The sequence below is a fragment of the Antechinus flavipes genome, chromosome 1 (assembly GCF_016432865.1).
Source record: "Antechinus flavipes isolate AdamAnt ecotype Samford, QLD, Australia chromosome 1, AdamAnt_v2, whole genome shotgun sequence".
NCBI classification, from domain to species: Eukaryota; Metazoa; Chordata; class Mammalia; order Dasyuromorphia; family Dasyuridae; genus Antechinus; species Antechinus flavipes.
Window position 1 is genome coordinate 84149011 of NC_067398.1, and position 14565 is coordinate 84163575.

Genomic DNA, 14565 nt, shown 5'->3' on the forward strand with positions numbered 1-14565 from the left:
CGCTTCTCCTGACTACCATGTGAACACCTCCCTTACCGTGAGTTCTCTGTAAAATATTAGGCAAGCATACCTTTGGCCGTCACAGGATGTGGCCAGCCCATTGGAGTTGTGCTCTCTGAAGCAGAATTTGAACGCTTGGCAGTTCAGCGCAAGAAAGAACTTCATAGTTGTTATGGCCAGAACTCTGAACTTGAAACAAGGATGCTTACAAGGAACTAAGTGGAACTGAGGAGACAATGGTTATCTGGTGTAGCATGGTTCTGTATGATTGAATTAATCTTACAACAAATAATGGTTTCCTAGTGATATAATGATTGGTTTATACTCAGTGTGGAGCATATAAGCAGGGACTGAGAGCCACAGAGGAGAAGCTTTCAGAGGGCAGAGAAGACAGGCGGGAGCTTAAGCTCTCAGAACCAAGGACAGACAGTCTTTTGATGTTCAGTCAGGCCACTGGTGACAGGTTCTCCTCCTGCATTTCTCCAGTAAGACCAAGGCCCGTCTGAAAGGCTCTCCAGAAAGCTGCCCAGCCCCAGGCAAGGAGATAATAAAGAATCTGGACTATAAGAAAGCTAACTAGGCCCCAGGAAGGGAGACAAGACTTTGAAGGAGATAATAAAGGATTTGGACTTTAATACCTGGCTGTCCTTGTGGTGATTGCTCTCCTGAAAAGAAGGCTGCTCCGGAGACCTCAAGAAAACTGAACCAGAGAACATTACACATAGTGCCATCGCTTGTCCTGCCAGGTAATCGTCAGAATCTTCTTAGGACAATTCAAATGGAAGCCATTCAGTTTCCTGGCATGGCACTGGTATACTGTCTAGGTTTCACAAGCACACAACAATGTCAGCACAATGATTCTGTAAAGCTTTAGTTGGGTAGGCAATCTAATACTTCTTCTCTCCCACACTTTCCTTTGGAGCCCCTCAGACACTGAGCTCTGGCAATGTGTGCATCACTCACATCATCTATGTGTCCATTCTTGGAAAGTCGAGAGCTGGGTTGGGGTGTGGCTTTAGTCAAAATGAGACCTATTGAAGACCTTAGCTTAAAAAGGCCAAGGTCTCGCATTGTATCCAGGGCCATCTCCAGTCATTCTGATTGATAGCTGATGTTCCACGTATGGATGTTGTACTGGCTGGTGAAGAACTTGTGTTTTCTTGGTATTAATTGTTAGGCCAAAATTAGCACCAGCAGCTGAGAATTGATCCCTACTTTTGTGCATCTCAGCTACAGAAGTTATGTCGAGTACATAATCATCTGGAAACAAAAAATCATGCACCAATTCTCCCTCCCCTTTATTCTTAGTTGGTAGCATTTTCAAGTTAAATCTATACATTGAACGGGAGAAGGAAATGGCAAACCATACCTGTATTTTTGCCAAGAAAACCCTAAACAAGGTCATGGAGAATCAGACATGACTGAATAACACCTGAACACTAGTCCTCCCAGCAGTTCTTTCTGCATTTGCAAATAAGGCAACACCCAGATCAATAGCAGATGGATAGGTAGGATTTATCTAGATAGCCAAAGAAATTAAACTATTTATAGAGAAATTAGAAAAGTAACTCTGGAGCCCTGAATGAGCTTTGGAGTCAGCCTCTGCTCTGCTTGGGCCAGGAAGAGGGGCAAGGAAGAGGCAACTTTCCTTCACTGCCCAGCTCTCAGCCTCCCGAATGAAAATTCAGCCACCAAGTTCCCGTTCTGGAGGCACTGGGAGACAGACGCAGCTCAGAGTTCCAGCAGTAGCCAGCCCATCCGTTGTTCTGCCTCACAATCCAGGGGAATGCTGGGGTAACTGCTGCTTCCACAACAAGTAGGCCTTGTGGATTCAGGCCCACTTTTCATGCACTCACGCTGCTCGGTGTACGCAATAATCTCCTTTAGACAGATGCAGGGAGGAAAAAAACACGCTATTTGTCCAGAAATAGTTCTTCCAGAAATTCCTTCAGCCAAACTCTGAAGGGGCTGTAAGATGGCCCCATAAGGCATGGAGCTCCAGGAAGATCCACCTTCCCGAGTCCAAATCTGCCCTCAAACACATCCCAGCTGTGGGACTCCAAGCAAGTCGCTTAGCCCTGCCTGCCTCAGTTTACCCATCTGTGAAACGAACTGGAGAAGGAAGTGGAAAACTACCAAGAAAACGCTAAAAGGGCTCAGGAAGAGTTAGGCGGGACTGAAAACAACTAAACAATAACAAAAGCTCTGCGATCTTTCTCCCTAAATTGGAGAAGGAAATGGCAAACTGTTCCAGTATTTTTGCCAAGAACAGCCCAGAGAGGGCCCGGGAGGGTCAGATCCCACTGAAGTGACTGAACAACAGCCATGCAAGGTGGGTAAATGAGCTAGGATTCAACTGCAGGCCCTCCACCTCCCGAGCCAGAACTCTAGTCCTTTAAACCCCAGGGATCTGCCCAACCCCCGCGGGCCCGGCCTGGGCAGAGGCCGGAGAAGGAGCTGCCCTTGCCATTCTGGGAGGAGCGGGCAGCCAGGTAGGAGCCTTCCTCCCCAGGCCACGCCCCTGAGCAGAGGGAAGCTGCGGGCCTTGAGCAGCTCTTGGACTACAATTCCCACAATGCAACCCGAGGGAAGGTTGGGCCGAGTCGCTGGAAACTGACCTTTGGGAGGAGAAGTGGTTTTGCACTGTTTTCCCGGCCGGGCTGGAGATGAGCAGGATGGTCCGAGCTGCAGCAGTCCCAGTGGTGGCCAGAGGTCAGCAGTTAGGCAGCCACCATGGTCAGGGGCTGGGGGAGTAAGGATTGTTGGGGCCTGGCATCCCTGGCTCCAGAGGTGGGCCCTGCCCGGGCCCCTCCAGCTTCCGGGGAGTCTAGCTAGGGGCAGGGCTCTACCTGCCCGCCCCGGTCTCGGAGCAGAAGCCAGGTGGGTGTGCCCGCCCCTGCCGGTGGGCCCCGGGCTCTGGGAGCGGGGAGGGAGGGGAGCGCAGGGGCCTCAGCCGGACTCGCCGGCCCCTGGCTCCGCGGGCCCGGCGGGCACTCTGGGCGGGGGAGGGGATGAGCACACACCTGCCTTCCAGGTGTCGGCTTCCAGCCCCCCCAGCCCCAGGAGCCCAGGGTCCCCACCCTGCCCCAGGAGCCAGGGTCAGTGTGCCGGCCCTGCTGAGGATGGGAGTTGTGGCTTCTCACAAAGGGGGGTCCCAGGCTTTGGGCTGGAAGGGGCCGTGGAGGTCATGCAGACCAGCCCCTAAGATTTGTTACGAGGAAGTTACTTGCTCAAGGTCATAGGTAACAAGTAGGAGAGGGAACGCATGAGCTCAGGTAATTCAAACTCTGTTTGGGGAGAAGGAAAACCATGTGTCTCTGCCAAGAAAACCCCACATCCAGTGCAACTTCCACCAGGATGCCCAGCCTGGCGCGGGTCTTCAGGCTACTCCCTCCCTCCATCCACAAACCCAGAGCTGGGCAAAGGGGGGCAGCTCCCGGAGGCCCTGGGCCAAAGGGACCAGCCCCTGCCCACTGCAGCAGGGTGCCCCGCAGTCCATTCAGAAAGGGCCAGCCTCCTTTGTCAGTGAAGGGAGTGGTCCTCCCAGAGGCAGGGCCAGAGACCCGGCCTGGGCTGCCGTGCCAGCCCCCCTCCCTGCCCTCCAGCCCGGGGCCTCACCTGGGCCCGGAGGCCGCCCCACCCTGCTGCACCTGGCTCCCAGCAGCTCCCCGACCTAGCCGCTCTTCCTGTTAGTCTGGGACGGCCGCTTCTCCCCTCCCTCACGCAGGGCTCCTGCTGCAGAATGGCAGCGAGGGAGCAGATTACCCCCGGCCCCGCTTTACTCCTAACTCTGGAAGTCTCGGGCAGCTCGACCCCCACTCTCTTTTGCGTGAACTCCTACAGTGTAACACCCCTTCTAACCAAAACAAGATGCTTCTGGAAACTTTGTTGCCAGAGGTAGAACATGGGTTAGGGTGTGTTCCGGCCTGGGGGCCACTCCTTTGACCCTGCTTCCCTCTCTCCCGAGGTCCCTCCTTAGGCAGGGGTTTGGGGAGGGTGGGAGTTGAACCCCAAAGGCCGAGGTAGGGATGTGTGTGTCTACATCTCTCAGCAGGCTAGAAATACTTCCCTAAAGCCACTAGGGGGAAATCAACCCATAATTATGAACAGATTGACCAAGTAACCTATTGAGTTGTTTGTCTCCTCAGAGAAGTGGGGAAGGAAGGAGAAAATGGGGGCAGGGGGTGGTACAGGAAAGCACGGAGATCTTCTAGGAGAGAATTAGCCCTGAAGCCATCTGCCAGCTCTTTGAGCCATCTGGCTGGACCCAATGAGAACTGCTATCCTTGAGCCTCAGAAGGACTTTAGCCTTAGGGATTTTGTTTCTTTATTGTGGCTGGAGCTGGATCAATTCTCTCTCTTCCCTCCCTCCCCCCTCCTTTCTCTCTTTCTCCTCTCTCCTCCTTCTTTTCCTTCTCTTCCTCCTCCTCTTCTTTTTCTTTTTTCTCTCACTGTTTATTTGCATAGTTTAGCTGTTACCCTACTGTTATAGGGGAGAGCTTGGCCAACAGTCCAATTCCACTTAAAAAATAAATATACAATGAAATGGTCCCTACACTCAGGGGGCTTACCTTCTACTGCCTCTTCTGAGAAAGCGTGACTGTGATTGGATCATAAAGTGTATGGGAAGTAGTGTGAGATAGAACAGCACGTTGTAAAAGGGGAAGGATTTTTGGAAGAGATAGCATTTGAACTAGGTCTTTTCTTTTTTAAAAATGTTTATCATATAACATATGTGTATTGTATGTGTGTATATATGTCTTTTGATTTTACATACCATTTTCCAACTTCCTTAACTATGCAAGAATAGTGAGGAAGGTATGGGTAAAAAGAGTAGGACCCAGTGTACCATCTCTTGTACTAAATATTTTCAAAGAATTAAGGAGGAAAAAACCTCAATCTATTAACTATGATTAATAACCTATGTGATATTTCAAGCAGTCCCTATGTCTTCAGTGAAGAAAAAGTAGTTTAGAGTGGATCCTGAAGGACCAGTAGATTCAACAAATAGAGATAGAGTGAGGTAGAATCAGAAAAGGAAAGAGAGCATTAATGAGCTACCTTGGTAAGATTTTACAAGCAAGTCATCACTAGTAGTAGCCCTATAAGGGGGAAAGATTAGTTCTCAGCTTCCCCTGATGATCTAGGCATCTTCCTCGCCTGTGGCAATCTAGAGAGATAGACATCTTCTTGCAATCAGTTTTTAACAAGCAAGTAAATTCAGTACTGAATATCATTTCCTCTACTTTGTGAAATAAAACTTTCATATTCACCCCTGCTTCTCTTGAGCAATTTAGAAAGGACAAACAATTCTAGTTTGTCAAGAAAACACCAAAAGGCGGCACAGCCGGATGTGACTGAAAAAGGATTAGACAACTCTTGAACAAAGTTCTCTGTATTATGAGTATTTTATTTTATTGATGATTAGCTCTAGATTATCTGCTCTAATTGAGAGCAATAGAAGCATACAATAGATAGATGTACATTTTTGGGGGGAGGGAACTATGTATGTAATCTGAGAGGGCCCTTAGAACACAATATCAAAACTAGAGGGCCCTTGGAACACAAATTGTCAGAGCTGAGAGGGCCCTAAGAATCCATATTATCAGTGCTTAAGAGGGCCGTTAGAACATAGTACATAGAATGTCAGAGCTGGAATGGACATTAGAATATAGAATGTCAGGGCTAGAATTTACCTTACAACATAATAAGCTTAGAGAAAATTTAGAACATAGAAGGTTGGAGCTGGAAGAGTCATTAGAGATCAGATCCAATCACCTCAATTTATTGATAAGGAAACTGAAACTGAAACTGAGAAGGGATGGATCACAAAGTGAGTGAGTGGCCGGGTTTAGACCGAAGCCCAGGTGTCCTGACTGTAAGTTCAGGCCTCATTCTAGCCCCCAACAGAGTAGCATACCTCAACAGTTTCAATTGAGTCCCCTAATGTTTCTGCTCTCTTGTTGGTTTGTGGATATAGGTTAAAGCAGGGAGATGGCTGCTGACGTGCATAAGAAGAAAAGCTGGGAAAGCACCAATGGCACTTTGGTCCCTTCCGATGGGCAGAGCTCAGAGCGATCAGAGAGCCCGACTCCAGGACTGGCCCAAGGAACAGAGCCAGGTAAGGCAGGGGTGGCCTGCAGGTAGATGGCTAGCCCCTATTTGTGAGAGCCCAAGAGATGGTACTCTGGGAGACCTTCATTCAAGCTAGTTTTTCTTTTTCAGCTCTCTGCAGGGGGTAGAACTCTGAAATAACCATAGCTTTTTATATTAGCTAACATTTATATTGCACATTAAAATAATGATTTTTTTCTCTCCTTTGGTCTGTATGACTACCTAGTGAGGTAAGTGATGTGATTATCTCATCTTGTAGATAAAGAAACAAAGTTCAGGGATGGGAATCATTTTGACAGAATCCCTCAGCTAGTAAGGATCAGAGCTGGGCCCCACATTCAAGTCTTCTGCCCCCTTCTACCCATGGCCCTTTGCATTGAATTGTGGGAAGGAAAAGGGAAGGACTCAGAGACAGACTTCATCCACGTTCATTTTCCAGCTCTTCTTTCACTACCTTTGCAGCAGAGAAGCAGCCTCAGTGTCACCACATCCTCTCTAGACTTGCCTGCAGGGAGCAGGGTACACAGGCATTCTGTGTCGGACTTTGGATCTGAAGAAACTCAGGGTTCCAGTGAGCCCCAGCTCAGAATCCCAAGGGCATGCAAAGGGTTAATGCCAACAGCAGGATGACTGACTTCTCTTCCTGTGGGGGAGGATTTCCTGTAGACCTTTGGGGACCCGGGATGTCCCACCTCCTCCACTGAGATAACAGACTGATCAAGCATGCAAACAGGGACTTCCCCAGACAGGACTTTGGTGGGACATCATGACAATGGAATAGAATAGATCATCCTCTCGTTGTCTTCTTCACCTTCTTTAAGAGAGCAAAAAGAACAAGGCATTGTGGTTTGGGGCAAGTCTCTCAAGTTCATAAAGGGGCAGAGAATAGCCATTCCTCTCTTGACATAAGGGAAATTTTGGATTTTTTGAATTTCTAAAAAATTCACTACACGAGTATAAGGTGAGGAAGCAGAGCTAAAAAAGATCTGGTGGTTTTAGTGGACTGCAAGTTCAGTATAAATCAGAAACCAACAAGGTAACCAAAGAAAGCAGCATTAATGATAATGATAGTAATAACAGAAGTATCTAGCATTTACATATGCCAGATGCTTTACAACTATTGCATTGCACTCTCATAACTATCCTGGAAGTAAGTGATGTTTGTCATCCCCTTTTTATAGATAAGGATACTGAGGCAAAGAGAGATTCGGTGAGTTGCCCAGAATCACTCAGCTAGCCATTATCTGCAGGCAGATTTAAACTGACGATCTTCTTGACTCCAAGCCCAGAATTATGTTAATGTTAACATCTCGCTGCCTCAACATAGGATATTAATATAGAAGCAGAGGGTCTAAAACAGGGAAGTTTGGGGGGGGGGCATCTTCTACATTGATTAGAGCACATCCATTCTGGGTGCTCAGTTCAGTCTTAGGAAGGGATTCCAGTATAAAAAGGGAACTGAAAGTGAAAACGTACATGAATTGACTGAAGAACTTGCTGGAACCTTTAACCTAGAGAAAAGGAGGTGACCCAGGAAGGCTGTAGCAGCTGTCTTGGAGTATCTGAGCTGCTTCTGAATTTTGCCTAGAGGCAATGGGTAGAAGCTGTAGACAGATCAATTTGCCTTGGTCTGTGGAAATCTTCCTTACCATGAGAGCTATCTTAACGAGGAGTTCACTGCCTTGGAAGGCAAGGAACACCTCACTCACTTAAGGCTGGATGGCCACTTTCGGAGGCTATTGTGGGAGGGATTTTTTTTTCCCTTTATGAATCGTGTTGAGAGAAAAATTGGAGCAAAAGGGAAAAAAATCTCATGGGAGAGATTAAAAAAAAAAAAAAAGAAACAGAAAAAAGAAGCGAATGTAGCATTGGTTTACATTCATTCTCCCTGGTTCTTTTTCTGGACACAGACGCATTTTCTGTCCAAAGTCTATTGGGATTGCTTTGGATCACTGAACCCCTGAGAAGAACCAAGCCTTTCATAGTATCATCATACATTCTTGCTGTTATTATGTATGGTATATTCCTGGTTCTGCTCATTTTACTCAGCATCAATTCATGTAAATCTTTCCAGGCCTTTCTAAAATCATCCTGCTGGTCATTTCTTACAGAATAATGATATACTACAATTTGTTCAGCCATTCCCCAATTGTTGGGCATCTACTCATTTTCTAATTCTTTGCTACAACAAAAAGAGCTGCTACAAACATTTTTGCATATGTGGGTGGGAGAGATTCTTACCATCCCTCTGAGGTCCCTTCCAGATTTGAGACTGTGTGATCAAGTGAAGTCCTGTTCCATCGTATCTTGTACCTCAGCTTCCCCACATGTGCCAGGGAGGGTAGGGGAGAGGAGGAAGGGAGCAGTACATTTTTAGGATGAAGAGGTGAGCCCTAGGCCCCACAGATGGATCAGCTGCCAGAGAGAACATAGCTAAGGTAAAATCAGCCCCAACTCCTGTGTGTTAAGGCCAGCTGTCTCCCCTGCCACCCCCGAGAGCTGTCGGTGATCACCCCGAATTCCAGGCGTTCCTTAAGGATAGGGAGAGAGGGCTGATGGAGATTAAATGGGGGATATTGAGAAGAAATGGGTGAAATGCTATCCAGAGCCAACTCTTTGTTATCCGTCCTGATGGAGAGAGCTAATGCCAAAGTGGGTAATCACAAGTGTACCTGAGACTCGTGGAATGGCAGCATTTGGAGCTGGAGAAAGTTAGAGCTTTATTTGGCTCAACCTTCTCATTATACAATTGAGGAAACCGAGGCTTTTTCAAGGGTGCACAGCTTGTAAAGGACAGAATTGGAACTCAGAGCTGGGTCTTGGGACTCCAATTCCGGGGCTCTTTTCACCGTGCCTCTGCGAAAGGAATTTCTGGCTGGTTTAGGGCAGTGTGCTTTTTTGGCAGCGGAAGCACAGAGTATCCCCTTTCTTTCTCTTTTTTAGCCACTGTCCCCTGAGATTCCTAAGCGTAGACTGATTAATGAGGCGGTGAAAAGCTGCATGGAAGCCCCTGTCTGTTGAGGGCACCGTCCCTCGGTTGTGGTTAAGCCACAGCGTAGAGAATGAAGAGCTGACTGTGTGGGGATGTGCTCCTTCTAAGAGTTTGGCTTTTTGGTTGTCAGGGGCCGGCCAGGAGGGGGCCATGTTTGTCCATGCCCGTTCTTACGAGGACCTGACGGAATCCGAGGAGGGGGAAGCCGCCGGGGGCAGCCCTGAGGAGGGAGCCGGTGCCCAGGCTCGGGCCACCGCGACGGACATGCGGCAGATCAGCAAAGACTTCAGCGAGCTGAGTACGCAGCTGACGGGGGTGGCCCGGGACCTGGAGGAGGAGATGCGTCCAGAGCCCGAAGACTGTCTCGAGACTGCGGGCCCCGGGGAGCGGAGGGCCTCAGAGCCCCCCAGGGAGGGAGAGGCCGGGGAAGGGGACGAGGAGGACGCGGCCGAAACGTGGCGGCTGCACCAGAAGCACATCTTCGTGCTCAGTGAAGCCGGGAAGCCCGTTTATTCCCGTTACGGCTCGGAGGAGGCGCTGTCCAGCACAATGGGGGTCATGGTGGCTCTGGTGTCCTTCCTGGAGGCTGACAAGAACGCTATTCGCTCCATTCATGCAGGTAAGGCCTGCCTAGGGAAGGGGATGAGACCCTGCGGGGCAGGCGGAGAGCCCCGAGGAGGGGCCCTTCTCTGAGCAGCCTCCGGGATGCTCTGATGAGAAGCTTCTTTCTCCCATTTCTTCTCGGTTGCCCTTGGTGCACTTTCATTTCCTATCCTGCATCAGATTAGCCTTGTGTGCACAGGTCTAAACTAAAGAGAAATCAGGGCAGGGGACTGTTCTTAGGGACCTTCGACAATCCCTAAGGCTAATGGGTAGACACAACCGCCCTCCACAGGCTTTCTTAGTCTGTCAGAGTAGAAATAATCCCAACTCCTGCACATTTATGTAAGGGTAAGCGTGGCCCCTGCCTTCAGGGAGCCCTCGGGCTGCGTGGGAGACATAAGGCCTCTCCTTAGCAAGCCCCCAGCAGGAGGGGGTCTCTGCCCTCAGAATGCCTCTGATTTTGGAGAGAGACATAGATCCTGTCCTCAGGGAGCTCCCAGCCCAAGGGACCTACACCCAAATGCTTTCAGGCCCAGAAATAAGCTGCGTAAGTAACTGGGAGACACCGAGTTGAGGTGGGAGAGTGGGGATTAAAATCAGGGAATGCTTCTTAGAAGAGATTGCAAAGAGCAAGGAGAAGAGCCTTCAGGGCACCGGGAAAGTCCTGGGCAGTCACTGAGGCCCAAAGCTGGGGAAGCAGGAATCTCAGAGAGCCTCGAAGCTTGGACTGAAAAGCCTTTTATGCCAATACGACCACCGCCTGACTGCTGAACTCTGTGCTCGGGGCTGCGGTAGGTACAAAACGAGGGCTTTGCCCCCAAGGAGCTCCCAGTCCGGTAGAAAGATGAGACAGAAACAGATCGTTTTCAGGTACAGTGACAAAGCACATACATAAGCGTATCAGAGCATCCGGGAATTTTCTGTGACATTTACATCAGTGCTAACCAGGAAAGGGATCAGGGCTGGCTTCCTGGAGGAGGGGGGTTTGAGTCAGGCTTTCATAGGTGGGTAGAAATTTAACGGGTTTAGATGAGAACGACGGATTTTTCCATGTGGGGGCTACGATGGCCCCTCGAGCAGGGAGGGACCTCCCTCTCACCTGGCTGATTTTTCTCTTCCTTGCCCCTCCGGCAGACGGCTATAAGGTGGTATTTGTCCGCCGAAGCCCCCTGGTGCTGGTGGCTGTGGCCCGCACCCGCCAGTCGGAGCAGGAGATAGCCCAGGAGCTGTTGTACATCTATTACCAGATCCTCAGCCTGCTCACCTGGACCCAGCTCAATCACATCTTCCAGCAGAAGCAGAATTACGACCTGCGTCGCCTGCTCTTGGGCTCCGAGCGCATCACGGATAACCTGCTGCAGCTCATGGCCCGCGACCCCAGCTTCCTGATGGGCGCCGCCCGCTGCCTGCCCCTGGCCGCCGGCGTGCGGGACGCCGTGAGCACCAGCCTGCAGCAGGCCAAGGCCAAGAGCCTCGTGTTTTCCATCCTGCTGTCCCGGAACCAGCTGGTGTCTCTGGTGCGGAAGAAGGACCAGTTCCTTCATCCCATTGACCTCCACCTTCTCTTTAACCTCATCAGTTCCTCATCCTCCTTTCGAGAAGGAGAGGCTTGGACGCCCATCTGCCTCCCCAAATTCAACTCGGGGGGCTTCTTCCACGTGCACATCTCCTACCTGGAGCCAGACACAGACTTGTGCCTGCTCCTGGTCTCCACTGACCGAGAGGACTTCTTCACGGTCTCAGACTGCCGCCGCCGTTTCCAGGAGCGCTTGAAAAAGCGCGGGGCCCATCACATGCTGCGGGAGGCCCTGCGCACCCCCTTCTACAGCGTGAGCCAAGTGGGCATCCCAGACCTTCGTCACTTCATCTACAAGTCCAAGAGCTCAGGGCTCTTCACCAGGTGAGAGATCCCCCCTCCCCCCAGCAGGTACTGCCAGCACGGAGGGATGGCCACAGAAGCGGCCTTCTGCCGGGCCCACCAACAGAGTGGACATTCCCCGAGGTCTGAGACTGAGGGGAAGGGGGGGATGAGGTAACGAGGTTCCAAAGCACACAGGCCTGTCACAGGCGCAGGCTGTGCCCCCTGGGAAAATAATGGCAACTCATATTTCTTTACGTATTTTTATTTATTTTTGTTTCTTTTAACACTTAAGGCTTACAAAGCACTTTTTTAAAAAACAGCCACGAGCGGCATGTTGTATAAGTGTTATTATCCCCATTTTGTAGAAAGAATGAAAAGACAATTGTTAAGCTTATTAATGTATAAAGCACTAGAAATATAAACAGACAATTGACACATGGGGGTGACAATACCCACGGGAGGGTTTAGCCATAGGGAAAATGAGGTCCTTAGCGTGCAACTGCAATCCAGGTGGTAAGGTATAGGCTTACTGATAATTTAAGGGATACTTCCAGCATCCTAGAACTAAAATGTATCAGAATCAGGATTTCAACTGTTGTCTCCAGACTCCAAATTGGTGAAATTTCCCCCATTCTATGCTACTTTTCTGTATTTTTGGCAAGGATAGGAGGAATTGTCCCCCCCAGTTAAGGTCCTGAGGGCTTTGGAGCCCAGATCCTGGGTTTGAACCCCTTCTCCAAAGCTTAGTAACTATAGGATTCTTTGTATTTTTCTGTCTGATCTGTCTTGTTTGCCTCAATAGGCCTTATATTGTCCACCTTATAGTTGGAAGGCAAAAGCTTACAAGTGTCCTAAAGATGACAAATGACTGTTATTGCTAAAGGAGAAAGTACAGCTTTGGGGCTTCCCACCTCCCCTCATTCCCTCCTTCCCCACCATAGCCTCCCAAATACATACTCATATATGAGTACACTTAAACACATTTACTTTTCTGTCACAGAACTACAAGTTATATGCTAAAAACTTGAGTCTGAGGAGGGGCCTTCTAGCCTGGGAGACCCAGGATCCACTATCCCAGTCCCCTTAAACTGAGAGAAATAAAGAAAGGGCCAGACAGCAAGAACAAAATCTTCAATGAGTAGGGGAGTAAGTAGGGAAGAGAAAAAAAGGGATTGGGGAGTGGTCATCACCAAGGCAGCTCTTCATAGAATATAGTATTTATTATTATCCTTATTATTATTAATGGCATTTATATAGTTTTTTTAAATTTTCAAGGTTTCTTTAAATAATCTCACTTGATCCCCACAGCAACCCTGGGAGGTAGGTACTATCCCCATTTTACAGATGTGGAAATCAAGGTCAAAAGAGATCAAGTGACTTAATTCTTTCTAGTTCTCCTTGACACCTTGTAAATCTGTCTTATTGCAACAGCCTGCATAGCCAGACAGGTAAGTATTTGTGAAAATGAGATTTAGCAAAGAAGAAACCTAGGGATCCCTCCTTTCAACATGAGGAAACTGAGGTCCAGATTTAGTGAAAGGCACATAGGCAGTGAGGCGCAGAATGAGCAGCCAGTCTGAGTGCAGAATTATTGCCTCACCGAGTCACACTCACAGGAGATACCATAAATAAATCAATTCGTACTTAAAGCACTCTGTGAAAGTGCGGGATGTGGTGGTGATGACTGGGGAGCTCATGTCTGGATGGAGGCCACCAGACACACAGAGAGTAGCTCCCTTTCTTCAGAATTTCACGGTTAACAAAGATTTTTCCTATAACTCTGTGAGGTAGATGGTATAAGGATGGTTGTTCCCATTTTAGAGATGGGGAAACTGAGCCTTGGAAATAGAGAAATTTGAACAAGACGCTGCAGGGAGTAAACGTCAGGCGTAGAGTTTGAATTCAGGTCTCCCGACTTGGTATGTCTCTCTTAGATACACACTCATGCCCTCACACCCTCAAAAACACTCTCTGAACCTCCCATGCGTGTTTCCATATCTGCAAGACAAGGGGGGTGGACTGGGTGCTCTGGATCCAAGACCTTCCACGTCTTCATGTTCCCCCTCCTGTCCGCTTCCTCCGTAGCCCAGAGATCGAGGATCCATATGCAAGTGAGGAGGAGCAGGAGCGGCTGCTGGGCCTTTATCAGTACCTGCACAGCCGTGCCCACAACGCCTCCCACCCTCTCAAAACCATCTACTACACAGGCCCCAACGAGAACCTTCTGGCTTTGGTAAGGGGCAGAGGGCAGGCCGCCCTTCTCTCCTCCCGGCAGGGGCCATCCGTGCTGGGGCCTCCCTGCTGGGCTGGGGTCTAACCCTCTGGAGTCTGGGCAGGGATTGGGGCACAGAGAGGGGCGGCACCGGATTTGCAGGCTCTGACTCCCCTCCCCTCCCCCTAGCGCAGAGTCCCTTCCCCCTGGGGTTTCCAGAAGTGTGACTGATCCCTCTCTCTCTCAGGTGACAGGAGCCTTTGAGCTGTACATGTGCTACAGTCCCTTGGGCACCAAGGCCTCTGCCATTAGTGCCGTGCACAAGCTGATGCGCTGGATTCGGAAGGAGGAGGACAGGCTATTCATTCTCACTCCTCTGACCTATTGAAGGACACCAGGGGCAGCTGAGACTCCCCCACCCTCGGAGGGGCCAGACTGTGGGGAGTGCAGAGGGAGGCTGGGAGGGCTGGGGATCTGCTGGGCTTGGGGACAATACCTAGATGCTGTGTTTTCATTAAAGAGTGGATGTCTGAAGCCATCGCTGTCTGCTCCCGCTACACCGGGGCCTCCCGGGACCTTGCCACAGGTTGGATCTGCCTTAAAAATATTTCTTGCCCCAGCTCCCCCTCAGGGAGCTCACCTCCACTTCCCTGCCGCGTACTCCACGTTCCACAGCCACTGCGAACATCCGCTCACGTCTGCCCCACACACATCACGCACACCTGCTGATAGCCCTCGGGCCCACTCCTGCCAGTCCTTGTTCCCCAACCAAGGACATGTACC

General features: G+C 49.8%; 1 protein-coding gene across 2 annotated transcripts; it reads left to right on the forward strand.

Moving 5' to 3' along the window:
- The first annotated feature begins 2595 nt into the window (after window positions 1-2595).
- MON1A (MON1 homolog A, secretory trafficking associated) lies at window positions 2596-14316 on the forward strand. 2 transcript variants are annotated; one of them, XM_051986267.1, is made up of 6 exons: window positions 2596-2712; window positions 5981-6121; window positions 9237-9725; window positions 10844-11609; window positions 13656-13803; window positions 14030-14316. In XM_051986267.1, the coding sequence occupies exons 2-6, from the start codon at window positions 5995-5997 to the stop codon at window positions 14168-14170; spliced, it is 1671 nt and encodes a 556-aa protein (XP_051842227.1). In that variant the 5' UTR covers window positions 2596-2712; window positions 5981-5994; the 3' UTR covers window positions 14171-14316. The 2 variants fall into 2 exon arrangements, with proteins under 2 accessions (XP_051842227.1, XP_051842219.1); XM_051986259.1 differs by having other exon boundaries at window positions 2599-2880.
- The last annotated feature ends 249 nt before the right edge of the window (window positions 14317-14565 follow it).